Here is a 25,070-nt window from a genome sequence, read left to right on the forward strand (position 1 = left end):
GGGGGAAAAAAAAAAAAAAAAAAAAAAAAAAAAAGAAACAATGACTATTGTTCAAAGTTTGGACTAGGTGGAACCATGCCTTGTCAGGAGCTAATGGCTACCTGTAATCCCACCCGCTCTTTATTTATAGTGGAAGGCAAACAGGAAGAGAAGGTTCAGCAAAGAGTACTATGTGGCCTACATGGCCTAGGCTAAACATAGTACGATTATTTCCTGATTAGGACATTCACAGGAAAGGAAAAGAAAAGGATACATAACGTAACTGTCTCCTGGGGCTGTGCCATCCAGGGTCTACAATATTAATCTAATCTAATCTAATCTAATCTATGGAGGAGAAAGGGAGTAGGGAGTAGGGAGGAGGGGAAGGGCCATCTTCAGGCTTGGCTTGCATCAGGTCGTAACTCGAGGATCCACTGTACAACTGTATCAAGTGCCCAGGAGGTGGGGGCAGAAATGTGGAAGACCAGTGACCACCACCACTGGCCCTTTGGTGGATAGTCAGTCATTAACTCAGCTGCAATTGGCATACCTTCATCCCTTGCCCAAGAAAACAACCCAAGAATTCTATTTAGAAACATCAAGTTCAAATCTAACAATCTCTGAGTAACGCACAATAGTTTCTCTACCAGTTTCAGATGTGATCCTGAAGAGAAACCCTGGTAACTGAGACCTTGTCTCAAAATAAAGAGTTGGGGAGAGCTGGGCATGGTAAGTCCAGCACTCTGGGAGGCTAGGGCAGGCAGATCTCAAATTCAAGCTCATCCTGGCCAAATTTAGCAAGAATCTCTCTCAAAATAAATAATTGCCTGGGGTTCTAGCTCAGTGTGAAGGCCTTGTGTTCAATTCCCAGCATTGCTAACAATAATAAATTAAATAAAAGAAAAAACTCAGAAAAGGGCCAGAGACATAGTCCAGTACTGGGCGAGGGGGAAGTAAATTCACAAACCCATCACATTCACATGCTACATAAAAGCAGATGGGGGCTGGGGATTTAGCTCAGTGGTTCTGCCGCCTGCCTTGCAAGCACAAGGACCCAAGTTCGATCCCCAGTACCACAAAATAAAATAAAAGCAGATGGTAGTATATTACCAGAGGCAGAGTGAACAGAGTGTACACGGGGCAGGGAAAGGAGGGGTAGATACAAAAAAAACAAACAAAAAACTCTCCCATTTTTTAGTAGACCAAGCTACTTAAATCTGGGCTAGAGAGCAAAACAGTTTGAGAACAACCAGAATTAAGCACTCATTCTGCTGCATAAAAGACATGAAGACTATAGAAGAAGAAAAAAAAAGGCCAGTTCTCCTTGACTAGTTGCTCTCTTTCTCCCAGACTCAAAGTTAGGGGCTGGGTGAATGGATTATTTTTCTTTTTGGTACCAGGGATTGAACTCAGAACCTTGTGCTTAGGAAGCAGGTGGCGGAACCAGAGCTAAATTCCTGGCCTTTTTCTTTGAGACTATCTGACAAAGTCACATAGTCATCTCTCAGGATTTTTGGAGAACCAGGTCCAGGATGCTCAAGTCCCTTATATAAAATGGTGTACTATTTCCATATGACCTGCACACAAGCTCTCATACACTTTAAATCATATATTACTTGTAATAGTTAATACAATGTAAATGCTATATCAATAGTTGCTACACTATATTCTTTAGGAAGGAATGAGAACAAGCTTGTACATGAACAGTAAAGGAACAATTAAAGATACTTTCAGGGTTGGGGGATATAGCTCAGTGATAGAGCACTTAAGTAACATGTGCAAAGCCATGGGCTTTATCCTCAGCACAGCCAACAAAGAAAAGCAAAACTTCAATCTGTGGCGAGCTCTGGATATGGAGGGCTGACTATAATCATCTTGGCCTAGGCTCAGTCAACTGGCTGATAGACTGTAAACTTAACTGCCCCCACACCCAAATTCAAGGGTTTATGTTTAAAGAACTTTAAGCTTTCCTTCTCCAAAGTTTTAAGACGTTAAACCTCAGATGTAGAAATTGAGATCCTTCTCTACCACTAACTTCAAGAGCAGAAGTCAACATGACACAAAGTAGAAATATATATTCAACTTTATTGCATTAGAAAAATTAAGCCACATGGTGACCATAATATCCACGTCCTAGGCAGGCTGTCATCCCACTGTCCCCTTCAGACCAATATATACAAACACATACACACTGTATTGAAGACTTTTAAAATGTGAAATGATACAATGGATATTCCATCCTCCCCCTCCTCACAGCCAACTGATACACATCATCTGTTATCCAGACATGGAGGCGTTCTCATGGGAGACTGAACACATGCCAACCAAAGCAGCCATAAGGCATCCGGGCCCAAGGGAGATATTGGCAGATATTTTGGATGTAAGGTTGAAACTACCACCATCTTCCAACAGCTGAAGTTGCAACATGAGTCCCCATTTCAGAGGAGTCAGAGGCACAGTGCCAAGGACATCAAAGCCAAGCAAGAGTCACTGGGGAAAAAGGAGAGGATAAATATCCCCCACAGACAAAGGCAACCCACTCACACCTCTATATTGAACAGACTCTTTTTCCAGGGCAGAGAACATCCACACAGACAGCACCGGTCTCATTAACAGTTCCCTGGGAACACCGGTTCCGTGAGCTTTCCTGCTGGGCCACCTGGTAGGACGCACTGAGGCCAATGTTTCAAGGCGGCTGGTGCAGAGGGAGGTCTTACTGTACCCCTCTGGAAGGGTGTTCAGGAAGGCCTTTGGGGAGCTCGGTGTGGGCTAAATGACCTCTGACGGCCCAGGGATTCCCAGGCAATGGGTTTTCCAGTAATCCCTCCAGTGACTCCATCAGCCTAACGAAGACAGAGAGCAGGGTGAGCACCACACCCAGCAGGTACAGATTCAAAATATACTTCATAGCTGAAAGGTTGCTGCTGCGCCTTGTAGAGTAGCAGAGCTGCCTTCTTCTGGTGAGCCTCTGGATCCTAAGAAAAGAGGAAGGGGTTAATCTACAGCCTTTGGGGATATTTGCACATTTAGCCTCAACCCTCTTTTGTCTTCCCAGGAGCCAAAGGAGTGGCTCAGCTAGCCAGGGAAAGGGATCAAATATGGTCTCCCATCAGAAAATCTCCAAGTATGTTTACCACAAACTCCATAGCCACTGGGCCACACTTGGTTCTCAGACTAATTCAAAGGCGCTATTTTAAACTTTTTCTTCTCTTAAAGACTGTTCTGGGTAGGTGCAATGCACCAACTCTGTGCTACTACTGTGCAGGAACCTTAAGAGGAGGCCCAGTCAGTTTGTGGGAGGAAGGAGGAATCATGAAGAACATGCCCTGGTGAGTTGGGTGGGGTGGTGCAAGCATGTGATCCCAGCACTCAGAAGGCTGAGGCAGAAGGATCATTGTGAGTTTGAGACCAGCCTGTCTCAATTACATAGTCAGACGCTGTCTCAAAAAACAAACAAAGAAACCACACACACCAAACAAACAAACAAAAAACATGCCCTAGAGCAGAGGTGGCTGAACCAGGAAGATCGCTGCTAGTTCAAGCCTATCCTGGACTATACAGTGAGTTCAAGGCCAGCCTTGACCACACAGTGAGAACCTGTCTCAATATAACCAGAAAAAGAACATGCCTAGAAAAAGCAACCTGCCTAGAAATCTCTCCCACAGTCAGTCAGACTCGGGTTAACCATAAAACTTCTGAAAGTCAAAAAGTAATTTTGAGAGACAAATCTATCAAGTTCACTTATTCAACAAATATACCCTGAACACTTACAGAGTCAGGCATCCTGGGAAGTGGTAGGGATAGAACCCTGCCCTCACCGGGCTATTAGTGCCACAATCCAAGCACCGCGATAGGAAGATGTTCAGGGTGCTTTGGAAGGGAATAGCTGGGATGCAGCCCAGTAGCACCAGCGGGCGTGGGATGCAGCCCAGTAGCTCCAGCGGGCGTCGGGCGGGCTACAGGGATTTTGTACTAAGGACACTGAAAGAAAACAGCTGGGGCGGCTGTCTGGGGACGCGCAGGAAGGCAGCCGGCGCCAGTCTCAGCGCGGGAACCCGAGGAGGCCCGCCCAGCACGCGGTCAGGAAGAGGGGGCTAAGGAGCCGGGAAACCGGATCTCGGGCCGGAGAAACCCAGCGCCACTCACCTCGAAAGGCAAGATCCGGGAGAGGCGTTCTAGCTATCGCTGCAGATCGCGCAGGAACTGGAAGGACACTCAGCCAAACGGTAGCAGCAGCGGAAAACGCAGCCACGTCGACCCAGCAGCGGACCCGGTCCCTGCCCTTAAAACGGCGGCGCCACCCACGGGGAGCAGGCGCACGCGCACGCGCACTGGGGCCGCACGCGCACGCAGGCACGCACGTACGCGGCCCCGCCCTGCGCGGAAGGCGTCGGGATGGACGCAGAGCGAAGTAACTGCTGGAAGTCCCTCTACCCGGTTCCGGCTAGGGTTGAGTCATTGCGGTCGGGAGTGGGATTTACCGCGTGTGTTAATTCCGTCTGCTTTTTGCTGCTGCAGGAAACGTTGAAGCAGCCAGGAAGCAGCTTTACCCTCTATCTCGACGGCAGGAAACAGCTGGAGTGAACCCGCTCCTTGTACCCTGTCAGGGATGGAGTGCTGGCCTCGGGGGAGGGCAGATTTACCAGTGGGCTTCAAACCCCTATCCCCACCCCTTGTTTTCTCCATTTCAGGACCTGAAGAGTGGATTTTATTTGACTTCTTAGAGGAACCAAGATTCAGGTGCCACCGCCCCCCTTCCAGAGTCTAAGGTTTAGTTTCCCACCGAGCTCTCGGGAATGGTGAAGTCATTTTTCATCACTTCAAACTCTATTTTCTGAGCCTGCCGCCCAAAACACACACACACACACACACACACACACACAGGGCATTAACCTTTACACTGCGTTGCATCCCCAGGACCTTACGCTTGAGAGGCAGGTGGCGGCACCACTGGGCTAAGTTCCCTGAAGCTGTTTGTCTTTTTTTTTTAAAGACAAGGTCTCACTAAGTCTATAAATTGTCCGGGCCGTCGTCTTCCTGCCTCACGCTCCCAGAGTGATGGGATTACAGAGGTGCCTTGCCATGCCCTGCTTGTCCTGTTGCTTAAAAGAATGTGGAATACTCCCGGTCTTGGGGTGAGCTCCTTTAGGCTATGGGCTAGTCTCGTCACCTTCTGTGTCCTCGCTCTCCTCATCTAAAGAGAGCATTGGCCCCCAGAGGGTTTTAAAGGAGGCTTTTAGCTTGAACTAAAGGGCTAGGAAGTCACAGCCTCACTCCCAGACTTGGGGGCTTGCACCGTGTGTGCATACTGACATGTTCACCATATTATGTTGTTAAAAGCTAAGAGCATAAGTGTGTAAAGTATGTATACCGTGCTGCAGTTTGTATTAAAAACCACAGAATAGAATGTATATGAGATACCTCTTCACATCCACTGGGATGGCTAACATAAAAACAAAACCAGAAGGGAACAGTGTTGGTGAGGCTATAGAAAAAAAATGGAAGCTTCCCCTGTTGGTGCTGGGACTGTAGAATGGTAAAGCTGCTATAGAAAATAGTTTGCTTCTCAAAAAATTAAACAGAGTTACCATAGGATTTGGAAATTCCACTCCTAAGTATATTCAAGAAAATTGAAGACTAATTCACACAAAACTGTGCACACAAAAAATTTGAACAATGACATATATATTTGGTGATATAAAGACTTAGTTTTGTAGACTGAAAAGTGTACACGGATGTTTATAGCAGCATTATTTATAACAGCCCCGCCCAAAAGAGGAGGAGGGGGAGGAGGGGGTGGAGGGGGTGGAGGTGGTGGAGGTGGAGGTCTAGCCAGGTGTGCTGGTGCACTCCTGTAATCCCAGCACCTGGGAGACAGGCAGGAAAATCAAGGAGAGTTAAAGACCAGCCTGAACTACATAATGAGACCTTGTCTCAAAAAACCAAACACCAGTATGAACCTAAACAAAATTGACTACTCTAGGAAAGTAAAAATAAGATGAACTTGAAAACCAGTAAATAAGATGACATCAAAGAGGGCTGGACGTGGTGGCTCATGCCTGTAATCCCAGCACTTGGGAGGCTGAGGCAGGAGGATCACTATGAGTTTGAGACCAGCCTGGACTACATAGTTCCAGGTCAGTCTCAGCTACATAGTGAGACCCTGTCTCAAAAAACAAAACAAACAAACAAGTAAATAAAAAGATGAGATTAAAGAGGGCTGAGGATTTAGCTCAATGGTTTCACCACCTGCCTCACAAGTGCGAGGCCCAGAGTTTGATCCCCAGTACCAAAAACAAAACAAAACTACTAAAGATGAGATCAAGGAGCAGAAATAAAACTGAAGCAGTTCTTTTCTTTGGGAGGAAAGTAGATTGATAAATTGAGAATTTTAAATACTCATATCAAGATGTTAAGGGTAGGCCTTCTTTTCCTTCCCTTCCTGAACAATTTAGTCTGCTCCACTGGGTGGAACACAGCAAAGTTTCTGCAGTGAAGAGAACCGTGACCCTGGGGAATTTCTATTCACAGCAGCTCCTCAGTGTCTGGAACCTGTTCAATAAATCTCATGAATGGCTGGATGAATGAATGGCTCATTCTCACTTCTTCTTGGACCCTGATCACATGTCATTTCTCAGGGAGACCTGGGTAATTGCCCTGTAGAAAGCAATACCCGACTTCCTCTCCATCTCCCTTAATCTGCTTCATTTTTTCTTCATATTGCTGATTACTATCAACCATATTATATTTATTTGTTGATTCTCTGTCTTCCCCACTAGAATGTAGCTCCTTGAGAAGGATTTGGCTGTGCTGGGAATTATTGTGTACCAAATCTAGAAAAGTGTCCAGCATATAGTAGGTACTGAACAAATATTTAATGAATGAATCATTTTCTGTATCTATTTCTTAAGTTTTTTTTGAAAAAAAAGCAACAGCTGTTCAATGACTAATTCTATTTATCATTTTGTTTTTGTTTGTTTTGTTTTGTTTGAGACAGAGTCTCACTATGTAGTTGAGACTGACCTGGAACTCAATATGTAGCCCAGGCAGGTGTCAAACTCACGGGGATCCTCCTGCCTCAGCCTCCTGAGTGCTGGGATTACAGGAGTACTCCACCACGCCCAGCTATTTATCAATATTTTTTAGGCAACAGCACTTTAACAGTGCTCTGGATAGTGAATTTTTTTTCTCCCTTGGGTATCTGTTAATTTTACAATTGCAGAGAAAAATTTGCTAACATTTTTAACATTTCCTAAATTTACTGCTTGAGTAACATTGTGAAAATGTGTAACTAAGGCAAAACAAATACATGAATTGGGATGGAGAAATTGGGTCAAGAGCTTGGGGCAAGGCTGTGGGTGTAGCTCAGTGGCAGAGTGCTTACTTAACATGTTCAAGGCCCAGGGTTCAATCCCCAGTGCTGCAAAGCAAAAACAAATGAGGCAAATGTGACGTACACACCTGTAATCCCAACATGGAGGAGGCTGAGGCAGGATGATCACTAATTTTCAGGCCAGCCTGAACTGTATAGTGAGACCCTGTCTCAAAACAAAACAACAACAAAAACCACCTATACACGTGCACTGGCAATGTAGCCTCATGGTAGAGCACTTACCTAGCATGAGATTTGTGAAGCCCTGGGTTCCATCCCCAGTACTGTAAACAAAACAAAATAAAACAACAAACTATAAGAACCATTTAAGTGTAAATATAAATGAGGGAGGGAGAGAGACTGGACTCAGTGTGGATTTACATTCTTAATTATTAACATTATTTTTCACAAGCCAGGATTCTTTTATTTTATTTTTTTTTTGAGACAGGGTCTCATTATGTATGAGAATGACTTTAATTATTAACATTATTTTTCACAAGCCAGGATTCTTTTATTTTATTTTTTTTTTGAGACAGGGTCTCATTATGTAGCTGAGACTGACCTGGAACTCACTATGTAGCCCAGGCTGGTCTCAAACTCACAGTGATCCTCCTGCCTCAGCCTCCTGAGTGCTGGGAGCACAGGCGTGCACCACCATACCTGGCTCAGGATCCTTTTCTTTATTAGTCACAATAGGCACGGTGCCCTGAACCTCTAGACTTGCAAAAATTCTCAGAAATATTTGAGATCTGGAAAATAAAATATACTGAATTTAAAACACTTTTATTTTATTTCTTTAAAACAGGATCTTGCTCTATAATTCAGGCTGGCCTTGAACTCACTATGTATCCCAGGCTGGCCTCAAACTCATGGTGGTTGTCCTGCCTTGGTCTCTTGGAGTGCTGGGATTATAGGCATTTGCCGCCACACCTGGCTTGTGGGTACATCTTAACATGATGAAAATGTCCTGTTACAGCCATGTCTAAGGCCTGTGAGAGTTTTAACGTGAGAATGTGCAGATCATTGAAGTTTTATAGTTTGCCAAGCTTCAGGTATTCTATTATGAACATATACAGCTGATATTCTTGGGGAATTGGTTCCTGGATTCCCCTACCCCCAGGAATAGCAAACTCGGACATGTTCAGGTACCTTATATAAAATGTTACGTATTTGTATGTAACTTTTGAGCATTTTCTCTGAACACTGTGTCATGTTTGGACTACTTATGATACTTTACCTCTAGATATTTGTAACAGATTGAACCCATGGCCTGGCGTGTGCTAGGTAAGTGCCCTACCACTGAGATACATATATCCCTAGCCCCTTACCACAGATTACTTGAGTACTTTTTAAATACAGGGTAAATGCTAGGTAAATAGTTGTTGTACCGTATTTTTTAGAGAATAATTTTTAAAGCCCTTAAATGTACAGATGAATTTTTTCTAAATATTTTTAATCTGCAGCTCATTGAATCTAATAAATGTGGAACCCAAGGATGTGGAAGACCAATGGTATTATAAAAAGAAGAAAATGCAGTGACTGGGGAAGCATGGGCACAAGGAAGCTTGGGGAAGGTTTGAGGCAAATTCTCAATTTCTTCATCGAATGAATGCCCTTGGAGAGCTCTCTTTAGGTAATAAGGATCAAAACAGATCGTTGCAGAAGTGGATTTAAGAAAGTTTCAGTTGGGCATGGTGGCACATGTGTGTAATATCAGCTTTCTAGGAGGCTGAGGCAAGAGGATCACGAGTTTGAGCCTAGCCTGGACAATTACACAGTTTAGTGAGACCCTGTCTCAGAATTAAAAATAAAAAATAAAAATAAAAAGGGATGTAGCTCAATGTGCAGGTCCTGGGTTCAATCCCCATTGCCAAAAGAAAAGAGCATTTACTCTTTGTATTGTCCACCAAATAATGTCCATGCAGCCATTTAGGATTAGTCTGTGTCGACCACTAAATTCTCTCTTCCTCTTGTGAAACCTTCCGAATACTGAATGGTTTTTTTGTTTGTTTGTTTGTTTGTTTTTTTGAGACAGGGTCTCACTTGTAGTGAGACTGACCTGGAACTCACTGTGTAGCCCAGGCTGGTCTCGAACTCACAGTGATCCTCTTGCCTCAGCCTCCCCAGCGCTGGGATTATAGGCGTGTGCCACCACGCCCGGCTCTCAATACTGAATGTTAACATCTAGAGGGGGCCTCCCACTTCTGTCATCTTGTTTGGTCTGTCACAGTTGGCTCTGAGGATGGGAGCCCTGGGCAGCTGCACATGGACCAGGGCTGGATTGAGCTTCATGCTACTTGGCAAATGTCTGCGAGGCACTTGGAGGTGGTGGAGATCTGCTATCTTGGCAGGGAGGTGGAAGTGGGGTGTCAGCTTTGGGAGGCGGTGGGTCTTCTGTTTTTTGTCCTGTTTTCATTCAGAATCACAGTGCCCACCCTCCACATGCCCCATGTTTACACATGTATGCCCATGTGGGCACTGTCTCTCTCCTAGCTGGCTGCACCTCTCCCCCAGATGTTTCTGCTTGCCAGCTGGCCGACTCCACAACTCTGCTCCAGGTTGGCTAGTGAAGGGTAGGAGATTGTCCCAGCCAGGAAGGACAGAAGCTGCTGCTGGGAAAGGGACAAAGAGGGGAAGAGGACACCCATGCTTTTTATCCTTTTCCTGACTGCCCCCCTTACTGTAACTAGGCCTGGAGAGAAAGTTTGTCCATTTTTTTTTTCTTTTTATTGAGTTTATTGGTACAATCTAGGTATACAATACAATTACATTCATCATTGGGATTCTGTACCTTTACATAATAGGTCTTGATTCTCATTTCTTCCCCTTGTCCCTGCCCTCCCTTCACCCCTTCTCCCCTCCCCATTTACAAACACTTTATTTCCATTTTTTCAGTTTCTCATATTTTTTTCCTCTCCCTTATTACCTTTCCCCCACCCTTCCCACTTTCCCTACACCTTTAGCCCTTTACTTCCTATTTGACATTATTAATTGTCTCATTAGGATCCTGTGTACTATTATAGTTTTTCACACCAAAGAAACTATTCGGTATTTCAGTTAAAGAAAACTCTGTACGAATATTAAAAATAGGGAATCCTAAAATAAAACTAAAAAGGAAAGTAAAAGAGAAAAGGCAATGATGTACCATTAAAATAATCCTTAATTCTGGAGATGAAAATGGTCCCTGAACATATTTAAATTGCTTCTCGCTCTTATAGTCTTATCTTATTCTTTTTTTCATTATTTAGAGAATATTTTATTAGTTTCTGTAATCAAACCCACATAGATATGACCTTACATATTTAGTATGATGTGTTACCCCTGTACACAAGGGAAAAAAATAAAAAATAAAAATGAATTACCATTTCTAGACCAATATTGTTGTCCATTTCTGTACAATGCCAACTCAACACAGTAAATTGGGGTGACTTCTTTCCAAAGTTGGCAGCACTGTTAAAGTTTCCCAAAATTCAATTTATATATATATATATGCATGTATGTATACATGCATATATATATATATTTATATAAAAAGACTAATAATAGTATGTTATGCATCGATAGCAGCAACTGCTTTTCCAGGTTCTGCAATCATCTGAACAAAATTATAGACATTCAGCACATTCCATTAAAAAAAAAACCAAAGAAAAGAATAATATCCAGACAACAAAGAAAAGAATAATATCCAGACAACAGCAAAGTTCTGTTGCTGTTGTGGTACCTGGCACCATTTTTTCTATTAGCCTCTTAATCATCATCTGGAAAGAGAACATTCTAGAGTAATATCATTAAATGTAGCTCTGATAAAGCACAGTCCCTACTATGTATCATAAAGCAGGTACTAGATATTTTACATTCATAGAGGTATGATACAGTACTGTCCTACATCAATAATACTAGATTCAGTTTTGGTTTGAAATTTACTTTGTCTGCAAATAAGATTGCTACCCCTGTTTTTTTCTGAGCTCCTGTCACATGGAGAATTGTTTTGTATCTTTTCACTTTCAGTCTATGGGCTTCTTTTTGCAATTGGTGTGTTTCTTGTATACAACATATTGTTGGATTTTGCTTCTTATTCCATTTTGCCAGTCTATTTCTCTTGATTGGTGAGTTGAGGCCATTGACATTGCTGGTTATAACTGATATGTACTGACTTATTATTGACATGTTATTGGCCTTTTGTTGACTCTTTTTACTTTTTCACCTTCTCCTTTTAATTTCTTGCCTTGCCTATTTGATTTGCTCTGTTGGGCCTCATGGTGTTGTTGCCTTCATTGTCTTTTTCTAGGATCTTGTTTAGAATTGCTTGTAGTGCTGGTTTGGTATTCATGTAGTTTCTCAGGTGTTCTTTGTCGTGGAAGTGTCTTATTTCCCCATCCATTTTGAAAGAGAGTTTTGCTGGATACATCAGTCTAGGTTGGAGGTTGTTCTCTTTTAGTACTTGAAATATCTCATTCCAGGCTCTCCTTGCCCCAAGGGTTTGTGTTGAAAAGTCTGCTGTGATTCTGATGGGCTTTCCTTTGTATGTGATTTGTTTCTTTTCTCTTACTGCTTGTAGTATTTTGTTCTTCTGTTGGGTTTCTGGGATCTTGATTATTATATGTCTAGGTGTAGATTTTTTTTTATTGTAGCTAGTTGGGGTCCTATATGCCTCAGTTATCTGAATGTCAAATTCTTCCCCTCTGTTTGGGAAGTTTTCTGTCATTAATTCTGCAAACAGCTTTTTTAAGTCATTTGTATTTTCTCCTGCTACTTCATGTATTCCTATCAGTCTTATGTTATTCTTCTTTGCATCATCTAGGAGTTGTTGGATCGATTTCTCATGATCTCTTACTGTTTTTAAGAGACCTCTCTTTTCATGGTCACTGACTGCAATCTTATCTTCTATATCTGAGAGCCTATCTTCGCATTCTTTTATTCTGTTGCATACACTTTCAATAGAGTGTTTAATCTCCTGGATATCTGTTTGATTCTGTTTTATGGATTCCATTTCTTTCCTATGTTGGGTGTTTATTTTTTCCATTTCTTTCTTATGCTGGGCCTTCATGGCTTCTATCATGGTCCTGAGCTCATCTATTTTTTCTGTCAGTTTCTGCTCTAGTCTCTCGAATCACAACTTCCATTTTGCTCACTATCTCTATGGTTATCTGGGAAATTATTTCTGTTTTGAATTTTTCCAGAGCCTGATTGATCAGTCTTGTTACTTCCTGTGCTATGGGTCCAGGGAGTCCTGGTGGTTCACTATTGGCCTTTTTGTCCTCATTTGCCCTACTGTTTGCCATTGGTAAACTGGAAGTCTGTCCTTGTGTCTTGGTTAAGTGTTTTCTCATTTTTACTTTTGTTGTCGGACTGTCCTTGGTTTAATCTCTGGATTATCACCCAAATCTTCCTGATATAGTTGCGCCCTAGCTTCTGTGTCTCTAACGACCCACAGACATTCTCATTTTCATAACATCAGAGAAAACAGCTCATCAAATCAACGGCAATGCTTTACCCCAACTGATACAATCAGCAACACATTAAGATCAAGCACAACTTGGACACTGACCACCTGTGGTAGTCACTAGTCTATCACCCTTAAATCATTTGAATTAAATTGAAATCAAGAAGCAGTCTAGAACATGTCTGCAGTGAACAAACTTTTCAATATAGTGTATTTACCATTTAATGGCTCAGATAGAGCGAGGATGGAAGACCCCTGATCTCAGTTAGCTGATGGCTGAACCCCATGATGCTGACTGACCTCGGGCTGCAAGGCCCAGATTGAGTTCCCCAACCTTCTGAATGGTTGAACTCTGCAGTGTTCTATTACAGGTTTCCCACGCCCTTTCTTTAAAGATGTTCAAAGTTGGGAACTCAGAAAAATACCCTTGATGACCACCTCTGCCTCTGCAGAGTGGGTCCAAAGACTGGCACAGTCAGGAGGTCTGAGAGTGTGTGGGGGGCTTATGGGAGTTCAGGGGTGCCCAGGTGGCTACCTTCCCGGCGCTTGAGCGATGGCGGCTGGGTCAGGAGCAGGCGTGGCTCTCCTTCCCGTGGTGGATCGGGGCCCAGGCTACCTCCCGGCGCTTGAGCGATGTTTGTCCATTTTTTATGCAGCCTCAATGAAAATGACCTAGATGACTTCTCCTAAGCCCTGCTCCCAGGAACCCTCTGCCCGCCAGGTCCTAAAAGGCTGGTGAAATAGCTTAGTGTCCTGGCTCCCAGAAATTCTCCCATCCCTGGTTCTTTTCCATGTTGGTGTATCAGTTGCTGGTGTCATAAAATATGCCTCTCAATAGATAAACATACTCTTTTTTCCTATTTGGTTGTCAGATCATCTTTTTATTGAGATACTTTCTTTCTTTTTTTTGACACAGGATCTCCCTATGCAGTCTAGGCTGGCCTCGAACTGTTGGTGAACCTTGTGCCTTCGCCTCCTGAGTGCCGGGATTATAGGCATGTGTCACCACACCTGGGGTTACTGAAATAATTTTTTATGCTTCTTAACTAGCTGGGCACTCCACCACACCATTGTTGATGTCATCCATGATTTCATGAGGGTGCTGCCAGCCATCAACATTGCAGCCCACAGACTGGGCAATCCGTAGTATCTCTTTAATGGTTCCAGAAAGATCTCTGGCTAAAGAACTGTGCCACATCTGCAAGCAATGTTGACAATCTTCTCAAAAGTGTTATTTCCAGTGTGCTTAACTGTGGAAAAAACGATCAAGATTTTGTCACAATCCAAGTCCAGAAGAGCACATAGTATGGTCCTCCACGTACATCTAGGCTGTTTCCATGCTTTTAGCACAGAGACTCCACATGAGGAACAACCCTGTTTCCTCAGCTGGGATCACTATCAGCTAACTAGATAAGCATGCTCTTAAAAATTGTTACAAGAGGCTAAGCATAGCAGTGAATGCCTATAATCTCAGCACTCGGGAGGCTGAGGCAGGAGGGTCACTGTAAATTGGAGGTCAGCCTGAACTACATAGCAGGCCAGCCTGGGCCACAGAATGAGACCCTTCTCAGACAGACAAACACACAACAAATGATTGTTACAAGGGTGGGGGTGTGGTGTGGTGGTATACTCTGGCAGGCTGAGGCAGGAGGATCACTAGTTCTAGCCCAGCCTGAGCAACTTAGTAAGATCCTCTCAAAAATAAAATAAAATAAGAGAAGGGGATGTAGTTCAGTGTGAAGGCTCCAGGTTCATTCTCCAGGACCATTGAAACATCACGGATGGGATATAGCTCACTGGTAGAGCACTTGCCCAACATGTACAAGGTCTTGGTTGGATCCCTAGCACCAAAAGAAGCAAATAAAATCCTATTAATTTATCTCCTCTGTTAAGATGGTTATTACTGCCAGAAGTTTAAGATTTAAAAATATATTAATATATTAACTCCTTAGTCTGCCCTAGCACAAACCCTGCTCTGCCTTCACCTTGGCTGGACTTGCCCATTTCGGTTCACCAAATCCGGCTCAGCTGCCCCCCAGCCTAGAGCACTGGGCAAACCTCTTGCACTCTCAAGATCCAACTAAGAAAAAAATGATCTTGAGCCCAATCAAACGTCTCCATGCTTGCCTCCAGTCCTGTTCCTGTCTTCTCACAAAACTTTCAAAATTAAGCAATTCCTGGCCAAGAAACAAAAGGAAAATCATTTGATTCCTCAATGAGTTCAGTTAAAAGTTGGTTCGAAAATCAGGTACAACTTGAAGAGGCGACACAGAGGGAGGACCGAGCTGGGGCTATGAGGGATTGCACAGGCGCTGCAATGTTTACTCTCTATGGAGGTCACAAGATAGCAAGCGTTCATTTGGTATCAAGGCCACAACCATCTCCCCATATTGAGCTAAAAATATTTACACTGCCTGGCATATGTAATTGGGAATTGTAATTTTTTATTCTTTTTGTTTGCCAGGCAGGTGTGGCGCCACTACGCTACATCCCCAGCTCTGTCTATATTAGTTTTTTAAAAAAATCTTTCTGTTTTGTTCTTTGAGACAGGGTCTTGCTACATAGGTCAGGATGACCTTGAACTCACTGTGTAACCGATATTGGCCTTGAACTCATGGCAGTTCTCCTGCCTCAGCCTGACAAGTGCTGGGATTACAGGTGTGCACCTCTGCACCCAGCTCTGTGTATACATGACCACAGTGGCTTTGAGATGCTGATGTCTTTGCATGACCCCTAGAGATATAGACAGGTAAGTTAGGTAGAAGGATTATGGGTAGTCAGACAGCGCTGGGCTCTCGAAGTCAAAGCAGAGGATGAGAACACTTTGAAGCTATGGCTGGAGGAGCATCTGAAGATCAAAGTCACCATGGCCAGATCGGCATGCTACCCTGAGGGGCGAACAGAAGCTGGAGATTACTGGCACCACCCTTTTGGGCTTTCCCATATAGATGGACCATCATCTCATAGGGGCTGGGCCATCCTCTCCTGCCCACTAAGACCAAGACCACTAAGACTAAGACTACAGATTCCCCACCAAGGTTAACACTGTCATCCATACACCTGTTACCCTGGGTCAGTATCACCTAATCGACCATACTCGTGATCTTACTGGGTGAGTGTAGTTTTACCCACCCCTGGTGACTCTGCTCTATAAGACTTCCTTTGAGAAGTGGGCTCTCGGACACCCCATTTGGGACCTCTCCTGTCTCTCAGAAGCTATTATTCTACATTCCTATTCCCCAAAACATTTTCCTACTCTTTAACTCACTTGTTCCTTAGAATTCATTCTTCAACTTCATGGAACATGAGCTCGGCGTATCTGGTAACTAGCATGATGGGAGTTATATCTATTCCCCCTACATCACTAGAACCCCAGAGTGCCTGGGCCAGGGCATGTGGCTTTCACAGCCTCCTGCTTAAAGTCTCTGAGTCAAGAAGCATGTGATTGTTGGTGGTTTTGTGTACCTGAGGTGGGTGAGGCCTCATTACTGCAGGAAGTTCAGGTTCTTTGGTTGAATTAGTGAATCACCCAGGAAATAATGAACAGCTCATGCCTGAGCACCCATACTTTTTCTAAACCAGAAAAAGAGGGTACCATCTCATCCTCCTCACTCCCAAAGGCCATACTTTCCCACAGAAGGGCTGCACTGTGAAAAGGAACCATTGTCTCCTAAGGATGAGGCTCCTAGAGGTAAGGCAAAGGTCAAGGTCATTCCAGCCTTGGAAGACAGGTCAAGGGCCAGCAACCCAATGCAATAGCCAATACTGAAGTGGTTAGATTCATGGAGTCACCTCACCCAACAGACCAAGAAAAAGACTTAAAAAAAAATTTTTTTTTTGCACTTGGGATTGAACCCAGGGCCTTTGCACTAAGCTACACCATCAGCCAATTTTTTAATTTTTTTTTATTGGTACCAGGATTGAACTTGGACCTTTGCACTTGCAAAGCACTCGCCAGAACCACTGAGCTAAATTCCTGGCCCCAATTTTTAATTTATTTGGGGGGACAGGGTTATTAATAAGTTGCTAAATTAAAAAATAAGTTGCTAATTGCCCAGGCTGTACTCGAACTTGCAAACTTCCTGCCTCAGCCTCCCAGAATGCTGGAATTACAGGCATGGCTCACTACACCCAGCCAGAAAAGACATTTTTATTTGCCAGACAGTGATGTAGGGGGAATAGATTTAACTCCCACCATGCTAGTTACCAGATACGCCGAGCTCATGTTCCACGAAGTTGAAGAATGAATTCTAAGGAACAAGTGAGTTAAAGAGTAGGAAAATGTTTTGGGGAATAGGAATGTAGAATAATAGCTTCTGAGAGACAGGAGAGGTCCCAAATGGGGTGTCCGAGAGCCCACTTCTCAAAGGAAGTCTTATAGAGCAGAGTCACCAGGGGTGGGTAAAACTATACTCACCCAGTAAGATCACGAGTATGGTCGATTAGGTGATACTGACCCAGGGTAACAGGTGTATGGATGACAGTGTTAACCTTGGTGGGGAATCTGTAGTCTTAGTCTTAGTGGTCTTGGTCTTAGTGGGCAGGAGAGGATGGCCCAGCCCCTATGAGATGATGGTCCATCTATATGGGAAAGCCCAAAAGGGTGGTGCCAGTAATCTCCAGCTTCTGTTCGCCCCTCAGGGTAGCATGCCGATCTGGCCATGGTGACTTTGATCTTCAGATGCTCCTCCAGCCATAGCTTCAAAGTGTTCTCATCCTCTGCTTTGACTTCGAGAGCCCAGCGCTGTGTGACTACCCATAATCCTTCTACCTAACTTACCTGTAACTTACCTATATCAACAGGACTGAGAAGCTGTGGCTGTCATCCAAGCCCAGGTTTCCACTCACCCTCTTCTCAGGCTGGGCCACCTTTAAGTCTTCCTCCTGTCCCCAAGAGCTGGCCATGCTCTGCGGAAGACACTGCCCTCTTCCTCCAGCTGTCTCCCCAGGCTTGCTGTCTACCTGCAGAAGTGGATTTCCTCCCTCAAAGGGTGGACTCACCCTCTAACCCCTTCCCAGGAAAGTTACCTTCCTATTTCCAAAGCAGGGAGCTCACCTTGGGTACTTCCTGATTTTTCTTCCTACTTTCCCCACTTTGGATCATCTGATCATCGTGCCAGGCCCTGCAGCTCTCATCACTTCTCTTCACTGGGACAAAATACCTGACATGGGCAACTAAAAGGAGGAGAAGCTTATTTTGCCTCATGTTCCAGTCCGTAGTTGGCTGGCTCCAAAGCAGGGCGGCATAGCATAGGGGCATGGCAGAGGAAAGTTGTTTGCGTCTTGGTAGACAAGAAGCAGAGAGGCAAGGGAAGCACTGGGGAGGGAAAGAAACCCTCCCAGGCCAAGCCCACAGGGACTCCCCCTTCACCAGACCCCTACTTCTAACAGCAAGTTAGCCGAACCCTAGGATCCCATCACCTTCCAAAACCCCACCTTTGAGTGCATGAAGCTCTTGGGTGTGTGTTGGGGGGTGCATCTAGGCCTAAACAGTCACAGCTGCCTTACCGCTTATCTGAAAAAGGAGAAACAGATCTGCGATTGCACAAAGTGTGTGATTTACTGGGGATTTAAAGACATAAAATGTGTCTCAGGTGGCAGCAAGGCAGCAGGACTGCCACACTCCCACACAGGAGGAAGGGGTTTGTTTGTTTGTTTACTTATGGTGGTACTGAAATCAAACCCATGGGCACTCCACCATTTAGCTACATCCCAACCCTTTCTAAATTTTGAGACAGGATGTCCCTAATTTGCTAAATTTCCCAGGCTGGGCTCAAACTTGTGATCCTCCTGTCTCAGTCTTCCAGAGTGCTGGGGTCAAAGGCTCGTGTCACCATGGCTGGGTGATGATTTCCTGATTCTGAAGTGAGAATGGAGAGCAGGGTCTCTCATTTTCCAACCCTGTGAGCCTCACAGAAAGATTATAAACTCAATAAATGCAAACAAAACCAAAGCAAGATTTAATGACAGTTCTGAAAGACTGTCAGACCCAGAGGCAATTAGAAAAACTTGGACAACATGTATTGACAAGGATATTGAGAAATCAGAACCTTCACACATTGCTTTTGGTAATTCAAATGATAAATTACCTTGGGAAAAATTTGCTAGTTGTGTTACCATGGAATGGACCTTGTTATGGCTTGTGACTAGCTATCTCTCCAGTGCCTTGTGCAGTCATAGGTGGGGCTTTTCAGAGGTGGCTGGATCTAGGATATGTGAGGCTGGGACTGTGGTGCCACACTCTGGATGTGGGTGGCACTAATCAGTAAGCTTACACCTGGATAGAATATAGAGGCAACTTCTGCTACTGCTGCTGTTGCTTGCTGTTTTCTGCCTGCCCTGCCACACCATAGACTGTTTCTCCTCTGTGATGCCCTCTGCCACACCGCCCTATTTTGGAGCCAGCCATCTATGGACTGAAACTTCTCCAAACTGTGAGTTGAAATAAACATTTCCTCCTTTAACTTTGGGTGTTGGGTATTTTGTCTCAGCAATGAGAAAAGTATAAGACAGGCCAGTAACTGTCCAGGCTCTTGTGAACAGTGAGGAAATAATTGCCATGTGCACACCTAGTAGTAAGTAGTAAGCAGCTATGTTTACTGAAGATCATAGGAAGTTGTGCTCAAGGAAAGTCTGTGCCACCATAAGACAGGGCATAGACAGGGAGAGGTACTGCAGTGACAGAAAAGCACTATACATGGATCAAAGAAGCAACAGCAACAAAAGAGGGGTAGTGGTGGTAAATTAGGCTTTCAGAATTTAAAGGCCAGGCACCTCCACACAGGTGCCCCTGACTGAATCTCGAGGGCATTGACAGGAATGATGAACAGGATGTGGAATCATTTTAGAGGCTCTTAACCCACACGCTTGTCCCAGAATTCACTCTGATCTTAATAGTATTTATGAGACATCATGTACATTTATGAACCTGTAATGAAGTGGGAGTAAAGGTGGGCACAGGTCAAGCTAGGAGATCCAACACACTTGTTCATTCACCTATAGCATCAGCAATCTCCCAAGCTTTGGTTATTTCCTCTCCCTCCCTCCCTTCCTTCCTTCTTTCTTTGTTTCTCTTTTGAGGTAGGTGTCTCACTATGTAGTTCAGGCTGTCTTTGATCTCACTCTGTAGCCCACACTGGCCTTGAACTCACAGCCATCCTCTGCGTCAGTCTCCTGAGTGCTGGGTTTATGGTGTGTACTAATACACTCGGCACAGCGATGTACTTATTAAAAAGGTGAATTGCAGCCAAGTGTGGTGGTGCACACCTGTAATCTCAGTACTCGGGAGGCTCAGACAGGAGGATCGCTGTGAGTTTGAGACCAGCCTGGGCTACATAGTGAGTTCCAGGTCAGTCTCAACTACATAGTGAGACCCTATCTCAAAAATAACCCCCCCAAAACAAACAAACAAAAAAAGGTGAATTGCATCTCAGTAATAACCTCTTCAACTATTGTTATAGTCCTGTGTTCTTCACATACTTCTCTCTTCCAAAGGCAACTGCTTTCATTTTGTTGTTGTTGTTTTTTTTTTCTTTTTGTAGTGCTTAGGCATTGCACTCAAGTACTCTTTCCCTGAGCTGCATCCCCAGGCCAAGGCAGACACTTTTAACAGCTCCAGGGCAGCTACCTGCACGCTCAAAGAAACACATACCTTTTTGGTACAGTTTAAAAGTCTCCAGCTGGGCATGGTGGTGCATGCATGGATTGCACTCCTGGAGGGCAAGGAGCTCCCAAGTTTGAGCCCTGCCTGGGAAACTTAGTGACTTAGCCAGACTCTATCTCAAATAAATAATATGCTTGGCATTTCATACAAATAAATAATTAGCAGCCAGGGATTTAGCTCAGTGGTGATGCCACCTGCCTCGCATGTGCAAAGTCCCAAATTTGATCCCTGGTAAAAAAAAAAAAAAAAAAAAAAAAAAAATGAAAAAAAAAAAAAAAAAAAAAAAAAAAAAAAAAGTAAATATAATTTAACCTTCCCATTAACCCTAGTGGGAACTATTATGATCCTATTTTATAGTTGAGAAACCGAGGCACAGAGAAATGAGGTAATTTATTATTAAGTGATAGAGCTGGAAATCAAAGCTAGGCAGTGTAGCTCATAAATTTGTGTGTTTTACTATAGTGGTGCATGCCTGTAATCCCAGCTACTGGGGAGGCTGAGGCAGGAGGTTTGAAAGTTCAAGGATAGCCAGGGCAATTTAATGAGAACTTGTCTCAAACGTAAAATAAAATAAGGGGCTGGGATGTAGCTCAATGATAGAGCGCTTACCTAGTGAAAACGAGTCTCTGGGTTCAATTCCCCATACTACAAGCCAGGTGTGGTGATACATGCCTGTAATTCCAACACTTGGGAAGTTGAGGCAGGAGGATCACCAGTCTAGATTATATATGAGTTCAAGTCCAGCCTGGACTACCCAGCAAGACCCCGTCTAAGGAAAAAAAAATTTCCCCATACTACAAAAGAAGAAAAAAGAGAAGAATGGAGTTCATGTGCTAAGTTACTGTGCCCCACAGGGCAGCTTGACCTTGTTTCCCTACACAGAGCTGTGGGATGCTCCAGAAAATGGCATCATGTGAGAGCTCTGAGCCTGCCTGTGCTGCCTTCAAGACTTGAAATGACTCTTCTTTCTTTCGTCTAGTGAACTCTTACTCATCTTTTCTGCTTCTACTGAGGTTTTTGTTACCTCCAGAAGTTGCCTGGATAAGTCAATAAGGACAAAGAGGCAGGGAAAACTGTACACTCTAGAATTAAAAAAAAAAAATTAGTGGTTCACACGCATAATCCCTGCTCTCATGAGACAAGGCAGGAGGATCTCCATGAGTTCAAAACCAGCCTGAACTCCATATACATAGTGAGACCCTGTCCCAAACTATTTTGTATTATTTTAAACACACACACACACACACACACACACACACACACACACACACACACACACACAGAGCAGCCCTTGATTATGTGCAGGGAACAAGGAAACATCCAAGTTGCCTCCTGGACTGTGGAGAAGCCCATCTGCATCTCCGTCCCCGCTTCCTTCTGTTAGGGATGGTTTATCCAGAGAGGGAGCAGCCATGGCAGCTGGAAGCGCGCTGTAGTCTCTGTGGTGTGCTTTGGGTGGCAGATGAAAACTTCCTCCTGAACAACTCTCCCTCTTTGCTTGACACCCCCAGCCTTTGGAACTAAGTGTTGTCCTGTGAAAGGTGCACTTAAAGCAGGCACTGGGCTCCTACTATGTGCCAGGCACCACCAAAGAGCATTCTGTTTTGTGTCATTTAATCTACATAGTGACCCCAAAACCCAGGGGCAGTAAGAATCATCCTGTAATCCCTGCACTCTGGGAGGCTGAGACAAGAGGACTGCAAGCCTAGGCAACCTATTGCCTTCGTGAGAGCCTGTCTCAAAATAGAAATACATAAATGAATGAATAATTGAATAAGTAGGAAAGGCTGGGGATGAAGTTCAGGGCAAAAAGCCTGGGTTCAATCCCCAGTACTAAAAAAATATTTTGGGGGCCAAATATTTAGCTCAGTGAGGCTGTGCCTGCCTCTCAAGCGTAGGGTCCTGAGTTCAATCCTTGGTATCAAAAAAAGAAGGAGAAGGAGAAGAATTTTATTTTTTAAATATTTACTTATTTATTTATTATTTTGGTATGGGGGATCGAACTCAGGACCTTGTGCTTGGGAGGCAGGCTTGGTGCCACTGAGCTAAAACCCTGGAGCCCCCAATTTTTAAAAAAATCATTCATTGTATAAATGAGGGGCCTGGCTTCAGAAAAGGAAGTCACCTCAGGTAACAGGTCAGAAAAGGATAAAATCAGGACTCAAGACTGTTAGGATGCTAGATGACCTGCTTATGACAGTTTCTCCCTTTTGTAGTAGTTAGGTTTCCTATGTATATTATGTCATTTTCCTTAGCTTCTTTGAGACAGGGTATAATCTGTAGTCTAGGCTGGCCTGGAACTCGAGATTCTCCTGCCTCAGCCTCCCAAGTGCTGAGATTACAGGCACGTGTCACCATACTCGGCATTCCTTGGCTCTTGAAAGTGCAAGAGAGCCCTCCTCAGGACGAATTCTTTCGTCTTAGCAGTGACTGCTTATTGATCTGAGGAAGTATCACTCTTAATGTAAATGTGTACATGATGCTGTTTGTCCCAGGGAGGTCTAAAAGGTGCCAGGACTTGTTGGGGTCCGAAGCAGTGCAAGTGTGCAGGGTCCGTCACAGCGGCCCAGCGTCTGGGACGACCTGAGCCGGCCAGCGCCCCACCCCCTGGGGCTGACTGTCCCAGACACCGTCCTGGGCTGCCCATAGCCAGAATGAGTTGTGTCCTTTACCTTCCCGATGAGACATGGAGGCTGGGCAAGGCTGGGTCATGATGGAACCAGAGTCCTGCTGGCGGGGCAGGAGCACGCTGGGTGATTTTGGGGTACCATGTCTGCCCCATTATCCTGGAGGCCACCTTCTGCTTAGGTCTTCCTTAGGGCAGGCATCTGTGGGGTCCTGTCTACTACTGCCCTGGGCACGGAAGAGATGGTCCCCAATCTAGGAGGCACTGAGGACAGGCCTGCTGGTAGCTCCTTTGCAAACCCCATGGGTGGTAGAGCCAGCACCATGCCCTGGGGCCAGCGATGAGTCAGCCTTTGGGCAACCAATGTTGCATGTCCTGGGCAGTGCTTACCTGCTCTCTGTGGGGACCTTGGTGGCCACAGTGATGAGTGGGCAGGAAGGAGGTGAAAGGTTCCTTTCCAGCTCAGCCTCTGTCCACACCCATGAGGTCAGCAAGCCTGGCCCAAGCAGGGAGAGCCTTTGGGACTGAGTCCTTCCTCAAGCTGGGAGGGACGTGGGTCTTGCACCTGTCACAGCAGAATGAGGACTGAGCAGCCAGCTCAAAGGCTTCTCTGAAGCAATTTCTGTCTTGACTAACTTTCCTTTTTTTAAAAAAGACAGGATCTTGTTGTATAGTTCAGGCTGGCCTTGAACTGATGTTCCTCCTGCTTCAGCCTCTCAAGTGCTGGATTATAGGTGTGTGCCACTATACCCAGATACTAATTTAAAAAAAAAATTTTAAAGCTGGTGAGATATGGGCGTGGTGGCATACACCCACAATTTCAGCACTTTGGGAGGCAGGAGGATTGCAAATTCAAACCTAGTTTGGGCAATTAGGTGACTTATAGAGAATCTGGTTGTTTTGTTTTGTTTTTTTCTTCTTTCTTTTTTGAGACAAGGTCTCACTATGTAGTTGAGATTGACCTGAAACTCACTATGTAGCCCGGGCTGGTCTCGAACTCACAGTGATCCTCCTGCCTCAGTCTCCCATGTGCTGGGATTACAGGCGTATGCCACCATGCCCAGCTTGTTTTTTGTTTTTAAAACAGGGTCTCACTGTGTAGTGAGACTGACCAGGAACTCACTATGTAGCCCAGGCTGGTCTCGAATTCACAGCGATCCTCCTGCCTCAGCCTCCCAAGTGCTGGGATTACAAGCGTGTGCCACCATGCCCGGCTAAAGAATCTGTTTTAAAATTAAAGTTTGTTTTGTTTTGTTTTGTTTTGGTACTGGGGATCCAACTGAGGTCCTTGTGCTTGCATGGCAAGTGCTGGAACCACTGAGCTAAATCCCTGGCCCTAAAATTAAAGTTTTTTTAAATGGCTGGGGATATACCTCAGTGCAAATGTTCATTCCCAGTGAAGTTGGTGTTTTGTATTGGGAAACTCAGGGTGGAGACAGGGAAGGGGGTGGGTGCCAGGACTGGCCTAGAACATCATGCCTCAATGTTGTGCTACTGTGTGGACACTAGACAGCAAGACTGTTGAGCTTGGATTACTATTACATCCTTCACAACCTCCAGTTTTGCACAATCTGGACACTCCAAAAGTTTAAATAGAATAAACCATGACGTGCCCTGTGTGGTAATGCTGTTTAACCTTTAGCTAAAAAGCAAATATCATCTGGGCATGGTGGCACACATCTGTAGAGGCAGGAAGATTGCTCAAAGTCAGCACGGGTAATGCAGTGGATGTTATGGCTTGCATCTAGATATCCCCCCAAAGCCTCAAGCGCTCACAGGTGTGGCTTCGGGGAGTGACTGGATCGCGGGTGTGTGATATGGGATTAAGGGTGTGATACCCGGATTAGGGGTAGACACCTACTTCTGGGTGTGAGTGGAGGGATTTGCTGAAGACAGAAGACTCATGGTGTGAGTGGCACCAACCGATAGGCATATATCCTGAATGGAGTAAAGGGAAGGAAGAAAAGTCTTGCTGCCTCTGGACACC

General features: G+C 44.7%; 1 protein-coding gene, 1 long non-coding RNA gene and 1 pseudogene across 2 annotated transcripts; 2 read left to right on the plus strand and 1 right to left on the minus strand.

Annotated features, from left to right (window-relative positions):
• Positions 1 to 2,073: 2,073 nt before the first annotated feature.
• On the minus strand, positions 2,074 to 4,303 carry Hilpda (hypoxia inducible lipid droplet associated). Its single transcript, XM_010633444.2, has 2 exons — positions 4,126 to 4,303; positions 2,074 to 2,954 (listed from the first exon to the last, which is right to left on the minus strand). The coding sequence occupies exon 2, from the start codon at positions 2,885 to 2,887 to the stop codon at positions 2,693 to 2,695; it is 195 nt and encodes a 64-aa protein (XP_010631746.1). The 5' UTR covers positions 2,888 to 2,954; positions 4,126 to 4,303; the 3' UTR covers positions 2,074 to 2,692.
• Positions 4,304 to 6,760: 2,457 nt separating this feature from the next.
• LOC117283426 lies at positions 6,761 to 10,112 on the plus strand. Its single transcript, XR_004514409.1, has 3 exons — positions 6,761 to 6,838; positions 8,815 to 8,984; positions 9,845 to 10,112. It is a non-coding gene; the product is annotated as an uncharacterized LOC117283426 (long non-coding RNA).
• A 3,775-nt stretch (positions 10,113 to 13,887) lies between these two features.
• Positions 13,888 to 15,091, plus strand: LOC104868652 (annotated as a pseudogene).
• The last annotated feature ends 9,979 nt before the right edge of the window (positions 15,092 to 25,070 follow it).

This window comes from Fukomys damarensis, unplaced genomic scaffold (assembly GCF_012274545.1).
Source record: "Fukomys damarensis isolate Sample0158 unplaced genomic scaffold, DMR_v1.0_HiC HiC_scaffold_4, whole genome shotgun sequence".
NCBI classification, from domain to species: domain Eukaryota; kingdom Metazoa; phylum Chordata; class Mammalia; order Rodentia; family Bathyergidae; genus Fukomys; species Fukomys damarensis.